Raw genomic sequence first — 22,747 nt, forward strand, 5'->3', positions numbered from 1 at the left:
ACCTTTAAAATCAGAGTAATGAATCTTCAATTGCATCAAAAACAACTTTTGAAGTATGACTGTAGCACATTTTCATCAGATCAAACTATATCTGGCTTAAAAACATCTTTAGTTTTCTTGCTGCATTATCACCAAGGTTAAATGATTTTTGTTTACAAAAATCAGGCTAAAAAGAAAAAGCAATTTGTGTAACATGTTTACCTTCATACAGTAGGTTCTTCAGGCTAAATGACACCTGTGTTTAGTCTCTTTGACAAAGGTGTGTCATGCCCGGCGGGAGAGGCATTTTCCTTGAACCATCACTGAGGGATCTTAGCAAAAGTACACAATTGTCAGTGAAGCACAATAAGCATTTTTCCTTTTTAAACAGCGATAGTGATCTTGCGTGAGCCAGATGTCAAATGAGTAGACAGAATGTAGTTGCAGCTAATAGGTGCTGAGAATAAAAGATAACTTTTTTTTTTTCAAATTCATCTTAGCTTATCAGTGACGCAACAACCCACATGTGCTGTAATCTCAGAACATTTTACAGATAAAGAGAATACGTTCAATTAAAAGAGATATTTTGGCCATTCTGAATAGGGGCTTTGTCAGAAGTCTGACAGGGCAGAAGTCTTTGTCCAGGCAAGACTAAGGACTAGCCAAATGAGGGCTTGTCATATATTTTCAGGCTTAAAAACACCGTTTCTCAAAAAAATCCTACTGGTGTGAAAGAATGCTACATTAATTAATATTAAGCCTGTACACTTTTGCATGACACCATTTGTTCAGTTTGTCACTGGTTTCTAACCAAACAACTCCCCTGTTACTACATGACTACGTGTTACTACACAGACCATGTAAATGGCGAACACTTTTGAATGTATCAGTCCACTGGGAGATGCGTCAACTTTTGACAGACTAGACGCGCTGATCAGGCGGACTGATACATTTGGCAGCCTCTCAGCACTAACAACATGACATACACTGGCTATGCTCAGCACACATACATTTGAGTATTAGTCACATTGTTCATACTGAGAAAACAGCAACAGACTAAACAAAGTGTGTCATGCAAAAAAACAGGTTCTTAGGCTAGCCATTAGCCTAGCCTTATGACCTCCTGTCCACACTCAAAACTTTATGACTGATGTCACAGCTGATAAGGTATTAATTATTGATAACTATTTTAAAGAACTTCAAATATGGCCAGACTATTTCTTTATTGAATCCAATTTATTATCATAGAACTTATTACAAAAAAAATACAAAATTTCCAAAATCTGTACTGCTAAGGAAGTCATGTGATTGCATCTAACTTTCAGTTAGGTTTGATTTCACAATAACTACTTATCCAGCCTGCTTCAAGTTAAAAACCATACACAGATCTCTGAAACAGAACAAGCCCACCATCTGATTTAATACTTATACTCATTTTTTAAACTAGATTTTGTTATTTCTGAAATTGGAGAGGACAATTAAATTGCTTCAGTTATGTTTGCTTATAAAATAATTGTTCTGTATGTTGATTTTTTGTGTAAAAACAGTCACAGTAAATCATGAATTTGTAACACACCTGAATGATTTCTGAAAATGAAGCATTTTAATTCCTTAACTTCACTCCTTTCATTAGTTAAAACGATACATCTAAAAGCTTGCTGTCAAAGTGACACATAACACCTTTTTGTAACCTGACAATATTCACACAAACACATTTAGTTTTAATAGAACATCTTTACGGTCCATGACAGCTATTTACAGCAGCAGAGTAAAACAAATAATAAAACTTTTTATGTCCTAAACATAAAATCCACTTCTCACGGTCCAAAATACAATAGTTGCATACCAATAAAACTGCGGGTCTTTGTCAGCCGTTTTAAATTTAATGCTGTGTGCTAATATTTAACCAAATATTTCCGTATGTCTTGTATCTGTTAAAGCACACAAATCAGATTCTGGATAAGAAATCAAATAACAGAGCTGACAATGAGTGTTAAAACTATCCAAAGATGAGATCTTATCATGCTCTAGAAATTTTCCACTGGCTGTATCAAGATGTTAAATTTCATTTTCTCCCAAAGAGACTTCAGGTGCTGAATACTTGTCCTAAAAACACAAGCATGTGAAACTCTAGCAGGATGTGATAGGACACAAAAGACTGCTTTTCTAGTGGGTCAACAAAAGGTTTTAAAAAGACAAAGTATTTATAGTAAGTTGGGCTGTTATGAAACAATTTTAAAGCTGACTCTTTATTGTGTGTAACTGGACACCATCTACTCTTATGTGATGGTCTAAGAGTCTCTAAAACAGTCCTGTGAAGGCAGAGATGAAGCACATAAACAACTGCTTATAAAAATATTAATCCTTTCAGTTGAATAAATAATCAAATAAACTCATTCATTATCAATAAAAGAGAGATCAGGATTAGAAAGTTGCTTCTCAGTGAAGGAGATGATCCTCTAAAGTAACAGGTGCATTCCTTTGGGTTTCGGGTGCTCTGTGGATTGGTTGTCGGAGGAGCTGGACATCTGAGCCAGTCCACCGCAGTGGACTTTGGAGCAACATACTCCTGGTTTAGTCCTCCATTCTTAAGAACCCAATAGAAGCTGTCCTTGAAGAAATAGGCATCTCCTGAAGAACAACAGCAGCAGAGACACTTCTCATGAGACAACATCGAAAAAGTCAAACAAACAAGCTAGAATTCAATAAAGCAGAATAAGAAATAGATGATGATGATGAACTGATTTGTTTTATTAGTCATGCTGGTCCTAAAAGTAGTATCTCACTGGGCTATGACTCTTGGAGACTAGTTGGAGGCTGAAATTTGACTCAATATTGTGAGAAAACGTGCAGATTTTCAGCTGCAGTCTCACTGAATTATGAGTCACATTATTTCATCTCACATTGCACCCACCTCAGTCCATTATGAGCCCACTTCAGCAGCCATCCGCAAGTTTATGATTAGCTTTACTGGAGTACACTTTATAAAAGAAGATAACGTGACAACTTGCACCAATTTTTTGAACATGTTCATAATTCAAGCAACAGAGTTGTGAGCCTCTGAGATTCAAGCACGGAAGCAGAGAACCATTGTGAATGCACAGTACATCTGGAGACTACCCCCTGAATGCTGTTCACTAACTCGTTGCAGCCCAGTAAGATACCTGGAGCTGGCCAGGGTGTTTGCCTACTGTGACAGTACCCTCACTGTAAGTCTCCTTCTTACTAACCACAGACCATAAAACCCCCCAGATGAAACTCAACCTTCAGATCAACGCATTCTCTCATCCTCTCTACCACTGCAGGTTTCCCACTCAGCACAAACGTTGGCAGAAGCCTTTCAAACATATACAGTAAACATGACACTTGATAAAAGATGAAGAGACTAGTTTAAACTGAATTGATAGCGCGATAGAGATCAAATGATTTAAATGGTTCCTAAAAGCACTAAAAAATTGTGTAACATATCAAGAGATGACAAATAAATTCCTTGCAGCAGCAGCTACAAATCCCTTTAGGCCAGTTTACTTTTGTACCATTTAAATCACAACTACAATGTTATTCAAATTTTCTTAACTTGACTTTCGTTTTCATTGTCAACATATGAACTTGTTTTTATTTGACTTCTGGATGCCAGCTAAAAATATCATCACCCAAAAATATACCTCCCCCGTAGCTTTAGTTTCTCTTTCTTGACAAAAATAAATATTTGTGCCTCTAAGAGCAAAGTTACCTTCCCCCCAGCTGATGACGTCGTCCATGTGGGTTGGTGCTCCTCCCCAAATGTTGTTGTCCCGTGGGTAGTCCGGATCTGGGCGCCGGGTTGCCTGCTCACCCATTTGACTTTCGTCAAACCTCCAAAACTCCCCTGCGCTGAACAGATAGGTCTTGCCATTGTGGGCCCAGATAAAGGCTGCGTCCACCCGGTCCACCAAAGCCCCATTTTTCCTCCTCATGCCCCAGTCAGAGAGGGGCCGAGGGTACCCACTCATGGCCACTGTGTCTTTGAAGACCCAGTACTGAGAACCTGGACAGATGAAAGAGAGTAACACAAAACTTTAACCCTCCCACAGACTGAAGAAAAGTTACAAGGGCTTCTCTTCCGCTCTTCAACTACGAGAGCTTCAGGAGCATTAAGAGTGTAAAAATGATAAACATCCAAGTCTTAGCGTCAGTTTGAACAAAACAGAAATAGTGTAGATGTTTATTTTGAATTGCAGTTTTGATTTTCCTTTATTTCCTCATTGCATGTCTGAACTGAATGTGATGTGTTTCTTTTTGAAAGACATCACATCTCTTGTGGTAACAAGAGAAAATACCTTCCATTAATAATATTTCCGTGAAGGCCTTGTTTATTTTATTTTTGACCAAAACGCCCACAACATGTGGAACAATTACATCACATTTCTGAGAAGAATCAACCCCTCTACTGCCAAAATTACACTACTCAAAACAACACACACTGTCTTTGTTTCCCACCTATAAAGAAGACAATCTTGCTGTCACTCTTCCTCTCATAAACAGCATCAATCCTATTTGTTCCTGGAGGAAGTCCCATCCAAAAGTTTTGGATTTCTGCCGGACGTACGAACACTAAAGACCCGTCTCGCTGAGTTCTCCAGAAATGTGAACCTTTCAAAGATATAAAATAATTAATTAGATTTAGGTGTAAAATATAAACATAAAATGATAGAGTTCATCTGATGAAGAGGATCAAAAGAAATACTCTAAACTCACAGTTTTTTAAATTTATTTTTGATGAAATTAGGATTGTTTTTTGTTTTTTGTGCTTTTTTTTCTCTGAAGATAATTTTTATACATTTTCTTTTCTCACCTTTAAAAAAGAAGACCTCTCCTCTGATATTTGCTACTGCATCAAAGCTTCCCTGACACCGGTCTTGAAATGAAGGATCAGAACTGGGATAGAAAAGTTGTTTATTTAATGTAGTTTCTACAAAAGCCAGTAGAGGATGCTAAAAAACCCAACACAGAAAGCTGTCCTGAATGGACTCAAAGTACACCCACAGTCTTGTTAATTTAATGAACATTAAAGCAAATATTACTGGGCTTATTGGACTGCATCTTTTGGTTCTACTCACGTCTTTGTTGGCCGTGGGAGTTTTGTTGATCTTGGGGGGGGCGGATTCGGCAGGCGTGTTGGGTAAGGATTAACAACACCTGGTCGTCCATCTTCTCTCACGCCTGAAACAAATATGTGACACAGACAGTTTTAAAAGGGAAATGAAAGCTGATGACAGCATGAGAAAACTGCTGTAGGAACCTACATTTTACCCAATAATTGGGGGTGTTTGACAGACAGAATGCATCCTTTTTCTTTTTATGATCTGAGAGGAATTTTGCATGAGTGCAACTTTATGCACATTAAATTATTATAACTGTATTCATGAAAGAATGGTTTTACCCTTTTGATGAGCTTATAGTATAATTTATCACTTAAGAAACAATTGATTAGTTTAGATATTTTTTGTCTTGGACCAGAAGCCTTATTGTTAGTTTTTAAGTTAAAAAAGTAGCCTTACTGATTCATACAGTTAAGATCAATTATTTTCTTTCTGATTTGCTTAAATCATAAATGAATAAAAGAAAAAACAAAAAAATTCCTCGGGGGTTTCTTTTGAATCTGCCTGAGCCCCCATATTTATTCCTGAAAGTTGTCTTACTCTTTCTTTCTCTTTTCTTTTACATTTAGCAGCAGACTCTCTCTTATATTTCCACATAAACATCTTCTCCTTGATTCTACCACTGTATTTATTTACCTACACAGACTATGGCCAGCCTAATGTAGATCAATTATGTGACTCAAGCTTCCATGTGGTTTTTGGTGGATTCAGTCAAGTACTTTGTTTACGTTGTATGTAGACCCACATTTCAGAATTGCATATCAATTTATCTAGAAAACTATTGGTGTAAATTCTTTTATACTGCACTATTAGGTATAGTTTAGTTTTCCTTTGTTTGATTTCATACCTTGCAATGAGTAGCTTTAATTATTGTTTAGATATCGGCAAACTTAGATGAAGAATTTTTATCAGACACGCATAAGGACATGAGGTCTCAACACACTTTGGATGTTATTTGTAATAAATAAACTGTCTCTGACCGTAAAGCTGTTGGATGGCCATCCTGTCATCCAGGTCCAGCCTGAATCTGAAAGGATCTCCCACAGATCCCTGGTAGTACGGCCTCATGATGGAGGGATTAGAGGAAGAATGAGACAGGCCAAGAGCATGGCCAAACTCATGCACAGCTACTGTAAACAAGTCTGTGGTGCTGCTGTCACCTGTGGAGGTGTGAAGCTAAAATGTTACACAAAAACATACACCTCGGTATTTGTAATGTAACACAGGACATCTTGGAGTAATAAATACCTCCATAGCTCCAGATCTCATGATCATCAAAGTGCGTGTCACCGGACACTTCATGAACCCCAGGGAAAAAGGCGTGGGCCAGAGTGCCTCCCTTCCCATCAAAAGGGTATCCATCATTGTGAAGCAAGCTGGCAAATGACACTTTGATGTCCCCTCCTGATGTGCCCCCCCTGCTGTGGCCCGACAACTTATGGAAATTTAAGGGGGTTGCATCACTCCAGGCTTTGAAGGCATAAAACAAGAGATTATCCACCCTATCTTTGGAGAGTTTGGGGGAGATGGAGGGCGTTGGGTAGCTGTGGACACTGCAGAGAAGAATAGACCTTTTGTTTTAATAAAACTGAAGGTTTAATCCTTCATTTGAGCAACTCTTTTCAGGCTTTTGCTATTCCTCAGAAGAGATTTTTGTCAGTAAAAACAAAATTATCAAAGGTAAGACATTAAAATCTATTTTATTTTGGTTGATAAAGCTCTGGCAGTTTCTTGACGTGCAAGAGTTTCAGGAAACCTTGACGAAAATGATGGCTAAAAAAGGCTCATGATTCATGGGTGTTAAACCCACAATGTGATGTGACAGGAAACCCACCTCCATGTGAGGTCTGTCTTTTCCCACTTCAGGCCTGACAATGCGTATCTTTTCCTCCTCCTCCTCTTCATGTCCTCACCTCCAACAATATCAGGGAGTGAACATCGCGGTGTGGACATGAGTTTCAGTGTTTTATTGTCTGCAGGAGAAGTTGATCACGCATTGTGTGTTGAAACCAAACAGATCAGAGGGAACCTTTAGACATCATCTGACACTGCATGTGGTCATGATACGTTGGCTTGAGTTATTGAGGCTGTTACCGAGCAATCCAGTTTCAGGAACCCCTCCGAATCTCTGCATGATACGGATAGCTCTCTCAATCCCTTCTCTGGTCTGCAGTTTGCTGGTGCGAGGGTCAGGAGGAGGAAGGTAGCCATACCTGCTCAGCCAATCCTACATGAAATCAATAAAAGCAGAATAAATTAAGCAATTTACATAAAAACAAACTAACATACAGGCCAAATAAGCAGCTTTAAGTGTAAATCTGGTAAACTATTCATCGAGTACTCTATCGATAAAATGCTCAAATAAAGAGTTTACAACAACACTGAAATCCATCAGTATGTTGCAAAAGTTTTAAACCTCCCATAATTTCTTAATATGAGCCTCAAAGAAGTCAAACTTTCTTGTAATCTTTTAAAATAAAATCAACACTTCTTCAGGCTTTCTGAAGATGGCTCAATGTTTTTCTTTGGAATTTGGCTGCTTTTCACTTTCAGTACAGTGCTTGTTCCAAACAATAATATACTGTGCAGGATTTGCTTGAAACATAGGAAAAGGAGACCAGTGAAAGAAAAAAAGTGTCAAGTATAAAAAATACTTTCTACAACAGATGAACAGTATCTGAAAGTTATGTTTTTAGAACATAAGAGAAAACAGGAAAGACTTGAGAGATGAATCGTCCTTCAGCTGATCATTTACAAGTTTTCAGCGAATAACTATTTGGGAATATATTACATCTTTGTGACAGGCTGCTGGTAACAAAATCCTCAAAGATCCATTAAATTTTTTTTGTTGTTGTTGTTGTTTGTTTATTTGTCTGTGATGTGTCGACACAACACTGCTTCAGTTAGAAGCTTTTTTGTGCCTAAATGATTCATAGATCAAGTTAAGTGGTTTAACAGACAAAAAAAGACAACTTTCATATGAAAGTGGTCAGGTACTAGATGAAACTGAGTGAAAATGAAGCTAAAATCCAAAAAAAACGAAAAAAAAATACTTAAAGGGATCTTTAGAAATTCTAGAGAAACGTTGATCAAGGTAACTTTGAAAGATCACAAGAAAGTCTGGCTGATTGGAAACAAAATACAAAGAAAGGATGGATGACTTAAGACTTTTGCACACAGTCCTGTATTTAATGTCACAGGGTCTAACACACATGATGCTTCATTTATGTCTATATATGATCAGCTTTGTACCTTGTTGTCATCACAGGGCAGTTTGTCTAACGTAATTTTTTGCAAGATTCTGTCCTTGTTGTGTAAGTTGCATGATGGGTAAATGCTTGAGAACAGTCAGTGAAAAGACTTTGATGTTGCAGGAAAACAATCAAAACATCTATTGCTGAATGTGATTTTGAAACCTGTTCTTTGTCTTCATGGCCTCCACCCTTCTTCAACACTTCACTCTGCAGCTGGAAGGAAAAGGGTGTTGGGCCCTCCAACAACTGTCTTTCTGTGGGTTTTAACCACAGCAACGCCTTCATGAATGGATTTTTTTATTTAGCTAAAACAGATCCTTTTTTGGTGTATGTTTTTCAGCAACCCACATGCTTTGACCTTTTTACTGAGCCTATTTTACTCTGTGATTTCTGTGAAATGACAGCAATCTCTGTGAAGTGAAATACCCCTATTTCCAAAAATAATTGGAACAATGCTTCTCATAAATGTGAAGTTGCACAAAAAGAAGCAATAGTGAGGAAATTTGAGGAACTGTTAGGCTGATGTGGAAATGGGAAGCTTAGATTTCCAAACTGCTTCATTTTGTGATTTACAACTGAAGTGTGTTTTTTGTTGTTGTTAATTGTATAGGCTAAATAAATTTTCTCTTCCAAAAAGTCATCAAAAGTATTTGAATGCCTAAAATCATTTATTATGCATGTTTTTTATTGATTTCATATACCATCTAATACCCACTGCAGCCCCCCCCCTTTTCACCATATGTTTCTGCTGTAAGCCAGCTTGATGTTTAGACAACCATGACTTCCTAACAAAATGATATGCATTTAAGGTAGAACTTGCCACTAATACCTCAGGATGTGTTGCACACAATTTGATATTAATTTGATGTAATAATGTAAAAGGCTTTACTGGTGCAGACAGCTGCATTTTTAAAAAATAATGGACAAACTTACCATTTGTCTCCACATTATGAACCCAAACAGCTGGATGGAAAGATAGAAAACTTTAAACAAGGAGTAAATTCAGCTGATATGCTCACTCACCACTGCTCTGCTGTACTGATCTGCCCCTGCCGATGTCTGTCCCATAAAGTTCACAACCATCCACAGCAGAAGAAGCAGCTCCATCCCTGCCAATAAAGGACTCCGTTATAAGAGAACATTTCTTGTTTAGTTGCAGCAGATTTCCAAAGCAACACAGAGCTCACCGTTGTTTCTCCTCTTTAGCATCTCTGTCTCTGGGGACTAGGCTGGGCTGATCGATCCCTGCTGCGCTCTCTGTGGCTGCAAACTGAAAGTCAGCTTCTTCTTCTTCTTCTTTTTTTTTTCTTTCAGACATCCTGTTCTACATTACATGATGAGCATCTAAAGGAACAGTAAGTGTGAAGTATTTTACCATGAGGTAACCTCAAACAATTTATAGAAACTTTAGTCATGATCCTGTTTTATTTCAAATACCTAACCAGACCTAAAGATAAATCCCCTGTAATGACTGCTAAGCAGAAATATGCTTTGGTTGTATTTTATTCCTTAATTGGTCCTATAGCTTTATCTTGTAATCAGAGGCACTCATGAAACCATATTTGCAGATATTTGGTAGCACATTTAGCTGATCTCTGTAACGATATCACTCTTTGACAACAACTTTTTCTCATGGTGGTAATTAATGGTGCCAGTCATATCAAATAAGCAACTTTTGCAATGTTCAAATGTTGCTTTTTAGTACTGTACGAGTGCCACCTTGGATGCCTCTTCAAAAAACATAGGATTTCACATGAAGTAAAAAAAAAATGAAATCATGAAGGTTAACCTGCAAACATGTTTTTTGTTTCTTCTGGTTTTCCAGCTCAGCACAATACAAACTCTTTCTGTGTGCCTCACTTGTTTGACTGTCCCGTTCCCATGAATGATACTTTAGGAATGCTTTGAGGATGTTCTAATTTGGCACAAATATCCATTTAGATTCAACAAAGAAATGATTAAATCTTAGTGGTCAAAGTTGAAAGGTCTCAGTCACATTGACCTCTCTTGACCAGTTTTTGGTCATAACTCAAGAATTCCTCTTTTAATTCGAACAGTTTTCCCACAAATGTCTTTAACAGATAGCTGTTTTTTTTTTTAATAACCATTTTAACCTATATACCTCAAAGACAGAAGTATACATATAAATATTTCACATTTTCACATAAATTTTTGTTGCTCAAGCTGTAGATTTTCATAATTTTCCAGTTTTTTGGCTTTAACCTACCCAGTGACAAAAAAATAACTATACTTATAACATTTATTATTTGGTGCAAAGTTTTACATACAAGTTTTATGAAACCAGACAGACAGAAATGTAATTTGTAGGTGACAAATTGTTTGACACAAAAAAAAATAATTCTAACAGCAAACATAATTATTTAAATCAAAATGTTTTGATTTTTGTTTAAATGATTTTATTTTGTTTTAGTGCTTTTCTAGATGATGCAGTCAATACACTTTGTGGGATTATGTGTTTTTCAAACCTTTAGATGCCTATATAATGTTTATACAAAAATATACTTTACATGCTAATCAGCTTGGAACAAGATTTTCAAATCACACCCTGATGTTTTATATAGTCTTAGGGTTGTCATTTTTAAGAAGGCCTGAAAAATAAAGGAATTTGGACTATTTAAAAATGTTACTTTTACTAAAAATGAACTAAAATCAAGACATGAGTTTTATTCAAACATTAATGTTTAATTTGAAACTACAGGTTCAAATTTTACTCTGTAAAATGTCTGAGCCTTTGATAAAGATGTATATATTCATTATCACACTGGTGCTGTTTTATGTTGATTGAAAATTGAAAGTCTCTTTTGGAAATGACAATAAAAATAAAAGTGCACTGTTAACCTTGTATAAAAGACATTACCTGAACATAATATTTTTATGTTAGACAAAAGAAAAAGCAAAACAAGATCATTTGAAAATATATCAAATTTCATTTTAAAACAGTTTTTGTTTTAAAAGAAACATTTCAGCCAGTATTCTTGTAATAAAATCATTTATTTGAGGGGAATTGGTGATGCTGCGTTACGAATTGCTTTGGCATCTCAGAGTCCCATTAAGTTTGTGGGTCTGCATTTTCATCCTCGCTGCAAAGCATCAGTAGTATTAGCTTTCCATTCTCCTCACTTCCCCCTCTTCCTCTCCCCTTGTCTTTAATTTATCTTCATCCTCTGGGGCCCTGAGTGAGTCATGCCATTAGCACAGAATGCAGCCTTGCTAATAGCCGGCCAGTTTCCATCATGTCCATTTCATGTCGCTGTTCTGTGGGAATTAAATCAGTTGCCTTTTTTCTGTTTTAAAGGTGTGTGACATAAATCTGAAAGATGATCTAAGAAAAAAAATTGGGCTACAACTTTTTAATTCTGAACAAATCAATAAATCAACCCTGTCTGATTGGTTTCTGTTCAGCCCAGGCAGCAGATATTAGCTGTAACACTGACAAACTGACCATGATCATTACTGTAATTATAGCATTCACGCACTTACCCGTATAAATATGAGCAAATTCAAACATCAGATGTTCTGCTTTGTGTATTCATGAACTAATGAAACAAGTCTTATTTCATTTCAGTGTTCTGCTCTTGAGCTTCAACAGGAAACATTTATTCCCTTAAATGCTCTGCTTTGTTTTCCGGTTTGAAGCCATCGATCTTTTGTCTGGTATTTGGAGCATAAAGTACATTCTGTTTTTATTGCCAAAAGGCAAAAAGCGGACAATGATGTTTTTGGCTGTGTGTGTCTGTCTGTTACCAAAAGAGCTTGTGAACCACTGAATAATTGTTCTAAAAACTTACATAAAGTAATCACTGGATGTGCATCTACAACTAATAAACTTTTGAAGTGAAATGATTTAAGATGGCTGCCACACCCAACTGACCCTGTAAAACACAAAAATGACTATATCTCAATCAATTTTACATATATTAACCTAAATTTTAGCATGGTAGTTGCTGAGTCTGACACCCAACACATATTCTAAGCTCCTACAATCATTTTAGACTTTACTAGAAATTCAAATAAAAATTATTTATTTATTTATTGATAATCCCCATCCTCATATGAGTGCTGAGTGATGCACATGACAAATGCAGATCTCAGACATACAATTTTATTTTCATTAAAGGGATCCAAAGCCTTCACAAAAGGGTTGACTCTTGGTAGCTATGCAGTGCTAACACAACACGTGACAACAACGAAAACAACACAAATGACTTTTGTGAACAAGTGAAAACACAAATAAATAAAAGTTTTATATGAGATGCATCAACAGAACCAATAATCAGAGGAAAGTGAGCAAAAGTTAACACTCTCCAAAGTACAATAACTGCTTCTGTACATCTGATTTGTCTCTGCAAGTGGCTGATTGTCTACAGCGCCATCTTTTGGTCATTTACAGTATTTTCACAATTTAAATTGATCCCCTTTTCCTCCAAGCCTGATTGTCAGCCCCAAAATTGTTTGCTGTTGATTCTTTATATTTTGCATGCATGGGTTTCTGATTGTCACTTGCTGATGAAAAAGTGTCTTTAGTGATTTTACTAAAACAAAGATTTGTCAATCTGAGCTTCTAATTCACCCATTTTTCTGAGACTGCTACTGTTTGATTGACTTTATAAAACATTTGTCCACATTTATATAAAATATAAAGAAAATAAATAGCTTTACCATAGTTACTGTATTTTCGCCTTGTCTTAGACACAGTTGACCTACCCATCTCTTTATTCTGACAAATTAAAACTGCGCTTTAGGGATGACTGGAGTCCACAGCATTGCTACATTCTCCCTTGTAATAACATCAGTCTTCCACAGTTACCTTCTTCATACACAGATGTCTGTACAAAAATATGTGGTCTCAGTGTTATCAGGATAGGCAGGATTTACACATTTTATCTTAAAATTGTTACGTTTTAGTACAAGTGATTGTCATAAGCAAGTCTAAAATCTTCACAGTTGTGTCACAGCTTATGCTCAGGGATCAAAGTTAGCTATCATTGTCATCATTAAGCTGCTTAAGTAACAAGAAACTGTGGTTACACTTCACAACACACCCGACATCTGCTGGCATTTACTCAAAACATCTGAATCACAGTTTGTGTGGCAGAGCGGTGATTCAAATCCTGAAGTTCTGCTCAGCACGTGTGAGCTGAAAGTTTAGTTTCACTTCTGAAATTTGAAACATTAAAACTGTGAGGCCTTTTCTTATTATCAAATTGTAGATGAATTTACAAGATATACATCTCAAAACTATGAGCTTTCAATTTTCTGGGCTTTAAATTTATTATCAACCTAAAAGCAGTCCTCTGCCACTAATTAAAATGTATACCAATCAAAACTTAAACAGCTGTTTGGAGTTTTCAGCTGAATTTGAGGGTTTATGATAATCATCATCTTTATGTAAATAAACCCAAACGGGTGTCTCTTATTTCCTCTGATTTTTGTGTTTGATCATCATGTGGTAAAACTTTGGAGAACCTTAATGCAACCACAATTTTTGGTATCACCACAAACCAAAATGCCAGACTCTTTTAATCCTAAACACACCTCAGACTGATCTGAATCTTCACTTCAGCCTTAAGATGATCTTACTATTCAAAGGAATCTGTGCAAACTAAGACAACATCAGTATGTTCAGAGTACTGTTAAGTGCAACCAAAGCTGCTCTTGGCTGAGTTTGTAAACATTTAATGCATTTTGGAGTCTTCAACCCATCAAGGCTCCTCTGCAGCTCAAACCTGTGCTTCCTGAAAACCTATCTCCAAATATTGTTTTCTCTACACAATATCTCTACCTCTCTCTCTCTCCCCCCTTTTCTTCCTTTGTTAGTCCGCAATTGTCCGGAGCTCACTGTAGTCTGGCCCAGTACTGGCCCAGGTTCTGACCCATGCTCTGTGGCTCTGTACCTGGGACCTGGACTGGCACCGAAACCCCAGGTGATATGAGCCCTGAATGAGAGAGAAGTAAAACCAAAATCAGTCAGTTTGGAGCTCGGCCTGATTTTGTGTAGCCCTGTTAACTGGAGCCTCACCTGTGTTGGAGTTGGCTGAGGGTGGAGTCTGCAGGTGGGGGGAGGAATACGCTGATGAGTCAAAACTGCGTGGAGCAGAAGGTGATGGAGGCAACATGCAAGAGTACGAGGAGGCTGACTGGGGAGGAATGGACTGAGAGAAAAAGAGGACAGCAGAAGAGGAAAGATGTTATTTTGCCTCACACTAAACATAAAAATATCAGTATTAAGCAAGGCTGTGGGAAGTGAGGGTGCTGGGGGGTTAAAGCACTCCCTGGGCACTCCGACAGCAAATGCATGTCTAAACACAGTTTAAAAATAATGGGTAAAAAACGGAATAAAAACATTTTATTAGTGCTTCATATGTTTAAATTCCGAAAATATTTTGATATAACCAGTTTTGTAAACCTGCTATATGAACCAGCACACACTCACGCACACACATCTTCCCAGGGTTTTGGTAAGAATAAAAATGTATACATGAATGTGTTACACCTTGAAGTACAAAAAGCAGAAAAGCCAACACTTTTCACTCTGGCCACATGAGGGCGCCAGAGCATATAGACTGAAGCCGCAGCCCCATTTTTTGTTTTTACAAGATTCAACCAATCTGACATGACTGGATGTTTCCAAATCTACAAAGAATCATTTGTCATTTCTGCGTAAGCCATTGTGTCTACTTTTGCCTAAAATAATTGTTGAAAAATGAAAACATCCATGATATTTCACATATAAAGCAGAGAGCAGTATTTACTGTATATCTTCACACTACTGTCCAAGAAGGAAAAAGCTGAAACAATAAATTGATGTACTTAATTCACTGTGTAGGAAATTCATGAAAAATATAAAGGATAAGGACTGTAGAGCTGCCTTTTTACAAGGAAATGTTTGAGAAACTCTGTGACTATAAATGCTAAAATATTTAAAACCTTAATATTACGACATGTTCTTTCAATCCCACAGATTTTTTGCTTTTATTATGACAAAGAAAATTAAAACTGACAATATAATGCATAAAGAAAAGCCTGTGAGAGCAAACAGCTCACGTTTTTAGAAGCTTTGTTTCCAGTTATCTATTTACACAATGTTTAAAGATATAAAATTGCACACACACACACACACACACACACACACACACACACACACACACACACACACACACACATTTTCACTCTAATGATTTCCCCATTTAGCAGAACTTTTACAGTATGAGGGAAAAGCTGCTTAGAGCCATATTGCAGTGAAGATATCAACCTTTAGTAGGAAAACTGTCATTTGTTTTTATAAATTATTCCTGAAATAGCTGCCAAATCTCATATTTGTAGATGAGATTGTTGTTTTTCTCAAAAATAACTGGACATGCAGCACATTCACACATTTAACCCTTGTGCCCTCCTCACATTTACTAACCTTTGGACATTTTCATGGTAAAAATGTACATGGACAAAAAAAATAAATAAAAAAGCTGTTATAACATCAATATTTTTTTTTTTCATTAATCTCCTAATAACTTCAGCCCTGGCAATGTCAAAGCAGGTGGTTTCTGTGAGGGCAACGTCAGTGGTCTGTAACTCCACCACCCTGGCAGCAGCAGCTGCTGTACGTGGGGGGTTCTTTCTCCACATGATCTCTGAGGACACAATGGATTTCCCCAGCTCCTATAAGAACAACCTCCATCTGTCTGCTCACTAGGGTGAGCAGGATCCTCGGTGTCCGCTCCACTTTCACAAGAAAAGGTCAAAGGCCTCCAGTGAGCGTTCCATGTCAGACTTCCTGTAGAAGCTTGTGTTTTCTTCAGATGATCCTTGCAGCTCGCTGGCAGACAAACGCTTCATGACCATTTCTAAAGTGTCATGTGCACTGCAATACTTCTTCATTTTTGCTCCATCTCTTTGCTACAGGTCTATTTTCTTCTCTGCTCACAAATAAAATGACCCCTTAGCCAACCTGGATATTTATCTTTGGTTGTGAAAGCAGCCGGGTGCATAAACACACTAATAGTTGTTTTTGTTTTTGTTTACAGCAAAGGCATGAGGCCATGTTTCTACTCGAAGATCTTTTCAAAGAAACATGAAATATATCTCTCACAAAAAAAAGAATGGCTCCATATTATGAATAGTAAAAATACACTAACTGAATGCATCGTCCTACTCTAGGAAAACAGTTGATTTTGGTGGAATACAGTAAAAATTGTCAGCTATCACTTCCTATTTTCAAAATGAGATGCTGACATTACAAAATGCACAATTTTATATCGGGGTTTTTTTTTTGTACTAAATATTGAAATAGTTCCAGCACATAAACTAACATTTACAGGGGTTAAAATCCTGAAAATGATCGAATATTTAGTAGTTTTGAGCAAGTTTGAAGTTGTTTAAGAGATTTATGGGGAAAAATAGCTAAAAAAATATTGATGTATGATGATTTTACAGCAGTTTTGTTTTTCTGTATGTGTACATTTTTGATGCAAATGTGTCCAGAAGGAGTATAAAGACATTTGATTTCAAAATTTTACTAAAAACAAAATTTCCTCCAAAAATTCATGCCTCAAACCAAAATCAAAGAACTATAATTTTATAAGTAATAAAGTGATGCTGTTTTTTTTTTAACTGACTTGTTGTCAAATTATTATTTTTTTGTTAGACATAAATAAACAGATCTCTATCTATGTTACTCTTCTTGCATCTTTACAGTCTGATCCTCAAAACTTTAAGATGTGTTGCCTGAGAATTTGTCAAATTTGCAAAGCTTAGTGTGACTTAGATGGGCAGCAATATAATTAGTTTTTGGAAGGTGACATTTTAATTTTTGTGACATTTTCTAAACAGTGGGTCATTGGCTGCTTTTAAGCAGCGCTTAAGTGACCGTTGTTGCTGTCACATGTGAAGATACAGCTCAGACAAAACAGACTTTGTGGGGTTTTTTTTAGGAATTGAAGCAATCTGTAAGTTTGTAAAGGAGAGTGACATTAACACAATAAGGCAAAGGCCACGTTTACTGATATTACCACATCTGTAACTGTCTGGATTGTTTTGTAATAACAATAAAATTATTACTAAAATTTCTTGCTGTAGTAATATTAGTACCCACCATAATAGTTGAACAAATATTTGAGGTAAAAATTTGAATAATTTGTGCATTACTGCTCTTATTTTTATCTAAATTTTAAAAACAGAATGTGATGGTTTTGCTTTGGTGTGTGGTTTGGAAGGTGATGATGAATGATGAATGTTGAATGTCCAACCTGGACTCCGGATGAGAAAACAGACAGCGAGCTGTAGCTGGGCAGGGACGACTCAGCCTGACTCAACATGGACCCTGCAGAGACAAACACACACACAGCGCACAGAAAGGCAATGAACACACACACACTTTCCCTCACAGTCAATGAGACCAACTCGAGGTGGAAATGTTTAATATATATGCACTCTAATGGAAAAACTCTAATGCCTGCTTGCAAATGTCAAGCAGAGGCGCTCTGTGGATTATAAACTACTAAAATATTCCTGTCACCAGATGTATAAATCATGAAGAGCAAATGTAAAGTCTTGCTTCTCGTCTCATCAGTGTGCTGTTTAAGTAATCTAATGAGCAAATCTGCTGTATTTAAGGTGTTTACCTGAGCTGCTGCCGTGCTGCTGATGATACACAGACGTGTTGAAGGAGGTGCTCAGAGGGGCCTGGCTCTGCGAACAGGAAGTGACACCGCCTGACCTCCTTTGGTTGCGCAGTTTCTCCTCCCTCCTCCACTTTGCTCTTCGGTTTGAAAACCACACCTGTCAATCAAACTTCTGTCAGGCTTGTTTATTATGCTAAAATGTTCTAACGTATTTTTTACAGATTGTGTAATTAAGGGCTTGACTCAGAGGTTTCTCACCTGTATCCTGGCCTCAGGTAAATCAATCTTGTTTGCTAGTCTCTCCCTCGCAAAAACATCTGGGTAATGTGTCCTTTCAAACTCTACAAAAACATACTACATAAAGTCAAACATGCATTCATTTCTGGATCGAATGTGAGAAGAATACTTAGATATGATTCTGTATTTACTGCCTAATATTAGCATCAGTAATTATCTTTCCAAGGAACTTTTAACTCCAGGAAGCTGAGCTGTATCCTTACAACCCTTTTTGAAATATTTATCTGTTGCACTTTGTATAAATTATTTATCGTCATGGAACACGCAGAAAGTTCAAATGAAAGGATTCAAGTTGAGAAGCTGCCTAAGCACTTTATTTCACATAGAGTTGGCTCAAACTGAACAGAGGAGAAGTCCTTGTTGGTTTAAACGCTGTTGTGTTTTGTTATTTTTCATTTCTGAGTGTCTAAACCTGCTTTTGTGTTGAACTTTATGAGTAAACCTTTTCCTCTGACGTCTACATCTCTGAGACTTTCTGTTTCAATCATTTCTCATCACAGCAGTTAGTTTAATGTTGACAAACTGCTGACATTTTTGTTGTCGACAAGTCAAAACGTGAATATGCCTCGCCCTGTAAGTGACAGTCTGAGTCATCCTCCTGCTCTTTGAGATATCAGGTTTAGTATAAGGCTTTCACACCTCCAATGCTTAGCATTAGTTTAGCATTTCAACAAAATACAAATATACAGGAACAGGGTTTAACATATCAATACATAAACATATTTGTGATAGATTAACATTCTTGTAAATGAGATGACTCCAAAGTTAGTTTGTGGTTAATAACAAGATAATGTCTCTGTTAATTCAATCTGTCTCGCGAATTGTTATAATTGGCTTGGTTATAATTGGCGTCCGTGTCAACACATGATTGTTATTGTGCCTTGGCCGAGCACTGAGGTCAGCATACCTCATTAATGTCATTTGCACAGAGTGACCACAGTGATATGCTTCCACTCGGCTGCACTGTGGACACTGAGTTCTTATTTAGCTTCGGGGCCCCTTCTGCAGCCACATCCAGTCAAGGGTGGCTCTCTGATGCCTCTCAGTGGCTACAAGAGCCAGATCTCGCTGCATAATACAGCCCCAGTAATGATGCGTTATCAACATCTCTGCTCTGTATGTTGCCAGAGGCCTTTTTGGAGCAAATAAGGAATATTTGTGGAGTTAAGATTGTGGATAATTTGCATTTGGAACTGATCGTAGTGATGCTTAGTTTGCCCTGGAGGAAATCGTGAAGATCTTGTTCTGGAATAATATGCACAGCCAGATTTTGTTTGTGGCCTAATTGTTGGTTTGCAATTTACCAAAAAAAAAAAGAAGAAGCTGTAAATAAGGTGTAAGGGCAATAATCTGATAACAGTAGGGGAAAGGTAGCAGGAGAAACCGCATTACGGTATGGTTTCCAACCCAGGAGGGCAGCAAGTGGCTGCAGAGCGAAAGGAGCGAGTGTTGCGTGCTTTGCATGGCCTGACCTTTCTCCAGAGCCTCGATCTGCTCCTGTGTGAAGCTGGTCCTGTTCCTCTGCAGCTTCCTCTTGAGCTGGAGCCTCAGCTGAGACTCCTCACCTTCGTCCCGCTCCACGGGGACTCCTCCTCCTCTGCCCGATCCTCCTCCTCCTGCCTCTCCCCCCATGCTGCCCTCTGTGTCCAGCATGCAGCCCTCGGACACTGGCAGAGAGGAAGGTGGGATAAAATGAATATGGGTCAAGAAAATTCCAACAAAGCAGCAGCACATTTTCAGATTACGGAACGAGATATTCATACTTTAACAGCTACAAGTGTCAGGTCACTTTTATTTCTCTATGGCTCAAATTTAGTGACGTCCACCTATTGATCTGTGAGCACTGCACTTAAAATGTCACCTCACCTGAGCTGTGTTGCGTCTGAACGCCGGTAGGATCATGGTACCAGTTGTTAGGCCCACTCCAGTTTGAGCCGCTCTGCAGGTTCAACATGGTTAACTTCTCATACATGCTACGAGCGTCCAAACCAACATGTGTGGAAATAAAGGGAGTCCAGTCCTGTGCGTGTGTTCTCCTCTGTTTACCGTCACCTCGGCTCCTCGCTGCCGCCTCCAATCCATTTAGAGATGAGAGCAAAAAGAAGAAGAAGATGAAGGAGGAGGGGTTCATATCGCATGAGTTCACACATGGTTGGCATTGTGGTGAATTAGCCTCATGATGACAGACATAAATGGAGTTAGTTACATGCTCGCTGTCGTAACGTGTGTGTGTTATACATTGCTATGCTAGTATACCACGGGGACATAAGGTACATTAGAAGCCACTCTGAAAGCCATGACATTTGATTTGCTTTTAGCTTCGTTTTCCCTGGTAAACCCAAGCAGGCATACGCACGTGCATGCACAACAAAAGCCTTTATATTCTGGCATTGTGAGTGCAAGCACACGCGATAGGAGTAAAATTTCAAACAGCAAATCCAAACCACAGTTGTATAAGCCACTTTATACTTCAAAATAAGCTGCATTAGCTTCAGTATTCAATATAAAAGCATTTAATTATTGACCAATATCTCCCAAAATAAATATTGGCTCAACGCTTGTCTTATCTTATGTAATTTAGTAGGAAAATTTTCTACCTTGGTGAGCGTTGAAAGTAGGTAAATTTCTATCACTAGTAAGCCAAATCATTAAAACAACTGCAGTGAGGCAGTGTCAAAGGTCAAGATAGGTTTATCTAGTTAAGTCGCAAAGAGCAAATAATCTGTTTTTCAACTAAAGCCTAAGAAAAAATATCAATACTGTTAACGCATTGTTTCTAAATTGGCCTAAAAATTACTCTGAATAAAACTCATAAGTACACTAAAAAAACAACGAAGAATATTTTTTCATAAACTTACCAGGTGTCTAGGTAAATCGATGGAGGTGCCCTGCAAGTTACTCTCCTTCTCTGTGGACCTTTATTCCCCCAATGTCCCTCGTTCTCAAGCTTTGTTGACAATACTGTGTATGTGTATGTGTGTAAAGGAGAGAGTAGGAGGAAGATGAAGAGAGTTGGACAGGGTGAGATAGAGTGAAAGAGGGAGGAGAGGGGGCTCTGGAGAGAAATGCGTCTGCGGGCACTCGTGTCCTCCAAGCGATGGGGAGAGAGGGAGAGACGAAGGGAGAGGGAGCCACCGAGGGGTGACAAAGTGAGTCAACATCAGTGTCAAGTTTGAACTTAATGCCAGCGAGAGGAGGAGGGGAGGCTAGGAGAGAAGAGCATAAAGCACAGATAATGGAACGATAGTGGATGATAAATAGATGATGGAGTTCAATTTTGGCCATAAATTACACATAAATATATCCTCAAACCAAAAACCAAAAGATTGGTTCATATTTTTGAATTTATTCTTTTATAGATTCATTTTTTTTAATGCGTAGAAATTTTTAATTTTTTTGTGATTTAAATGAAGCAGATTATTTTGCTTTAATGAATTTAATGTACTTTATTGTGTTTTTTTTAATTGTTTGTTGATTCTTCTTATTATTGGATTTTAAATTTGATTTACATTATATTTTGTTGTCTTGTTGTTTGGTTTGAATGTAAAGTTTGTTAATGTTTTGAAATGTGCTATATTATAAAATTGACGTGAATCTGCAATGTCCACTGTAATTGATTAGTTTAAGCTGTTGATAGGACTACACATTTTAGCTAAAAACGCATATCTGATTAAAATTAGTATGTAATTACATTTTAAGTGACATGATTTTACCTTTACCTCTATCTATACATTTAGTCAAAATTAAAGGCACAGATATATATATATATGTGTGTGTGTGTGTGTGTGTGTGTGTTGAAAGGTAATTATTAAACAGCAATAATAAAAAGAACAATCAAATGAACAAATAAAAAGAACAAATATTTGTAATGTTTGCTTTATTTAATTAAATAAACAGAATAAATGGGACGTTTTTTTGAATGTGATCTGAATTTCCCACATAAAAACTAATTATCTGTTTTCTTTTTTTTATTTTATTCTTCACAATGGCAAAGTATCAAAAATGCTTGAATAAAAATTCAAGAAGCTATCACGTAGTGACTGCAGAATTCTTGGTTTCAGCAGCTTGTAACTAAGAAGTTTTGTCGTTATAAGAACATGTTAAAATGCTTCCAGTATTTTTAAATTTTAAAAAAAATATGAATGCTGGTGTAGATTATGCTAAATTATATTTGCATTTAATGATTTTAAGACTGAATCTATCTAGAGTGCTGGTTGCACAGTGAACCACAGAGTTCACTAAATTTAGTGTGATCACTAGTAATAAACCAATGCATAAAAAAAACAAAACTAATGCCTGCAAACAGTGAAGTTTTTGACTGTAGAAAAGGAGAGACAAAATCACATGATTATCAGAGGAAACTATTATCCAAAGTCAGAAGACTGGGTTTGAGGCTAAAGTCTTTGGTCTTTCAGCTTGATAACAACCTGAAGCACAA

The 22,747-nt window shown here is 37.2% G+C and overlaps 2 protein-coding genes across 3 annotated transcripts; both read right to left on the reverse strand.

Moving 5' to 3' along the window:
- Nucleotides 1-1,560: 1,560 nt before the first annotated feature.
- Nucleotides 1,561-9,676, reverse strand: mmp25b (matrix metallopeptidase 25b). The gene is made up of 11 exons (XM_017418301.3): nucleotides 9,562-9,676; nucleotides 9,398-9,483; nucleotides 7,215-7,347; nucleotides 6,955-7,093; nucleotides 6,369-6,673; nucleotides 6,101-6,280; nucleotides 5,079-5,181; nucleotides 4,814-4,896; nucleotides 4,459-4,611; nucleotides 3,713-4,006; nucleotides 1,561-2,610 (listed from the first exon to the last, which is right to left on the reverse strand). Exons 1-11 carry the CDS (start codon nucleotides 9,581-9,583, stop codon nucleotides 2,363-2,365), a joined length of 1,746 nt encoding a protein of 581 aa, XP_017273790.1. The 5' UTR covers nucleotides 9,584-9,676; the 3' UTR covers nucleotides 1,561-2,362.
- Nucleotides 9,677-12,481: 2,805 nt separating this feature from the next.
- Nucleotides 12,482-21,324, reverse strand: pax10 (paired box 10). Of its 2 annotated transcripts, none has more exons than XM_037981059.1 (8): nucleotides 21,168-21,324; nucleotides 20,176-20,373; nucleotides 19,782-19,976; nucleotides 18,271-18,353; nucleotides 18,013-18,169; nucleotides 17,638-17,711; nucleotides 14,415-14,547; nucleotides 12,482-14,331 (listed from the first exon to the last, which is right to left on the reverse strand). In XM_037981059.1, the coding sequence occupies exons 2-8, from the start codon at nucleotides 20,279-20,281 to the stop codon at nucleotides 14,231-14,233; spliced, it is 849 nt and encodes a 282-aa protein (XP_037836987.1). In that variant the 5' UTR covers nucleotides 20,282-20,373; nucleotides 21,168-21,324; the 3' UTR covers nucleotides 12,482-14,230. The 2 variants fall into 2 exon arrangements, with proteins under 2 accessions (XP_037836987.1, XP_017273731.1); XM_017418242.3 differs by having other exon boundaries at nucleotides 20,176-20,380.
- Nucleotides 21,325-22,747: the final 1,423 nt, after the last annotated feature.

This window comes from Kryptolebias marmoratus, linkage group LG17 (genome assembly GCF_001649575.2).
Source record: "Kryptolebias marmoratus isolate JLee-2015 linkage group LG17, ASM164957v2, whole genome shotgun sequence".
Classification (NCBI taxonomy): Eukaryota; Metazoa; Chordata; class Actinopteri; order Cyprinodontiformes; family Rivulidae; genus Kryptolebias; species Kryptolebias marmoratus.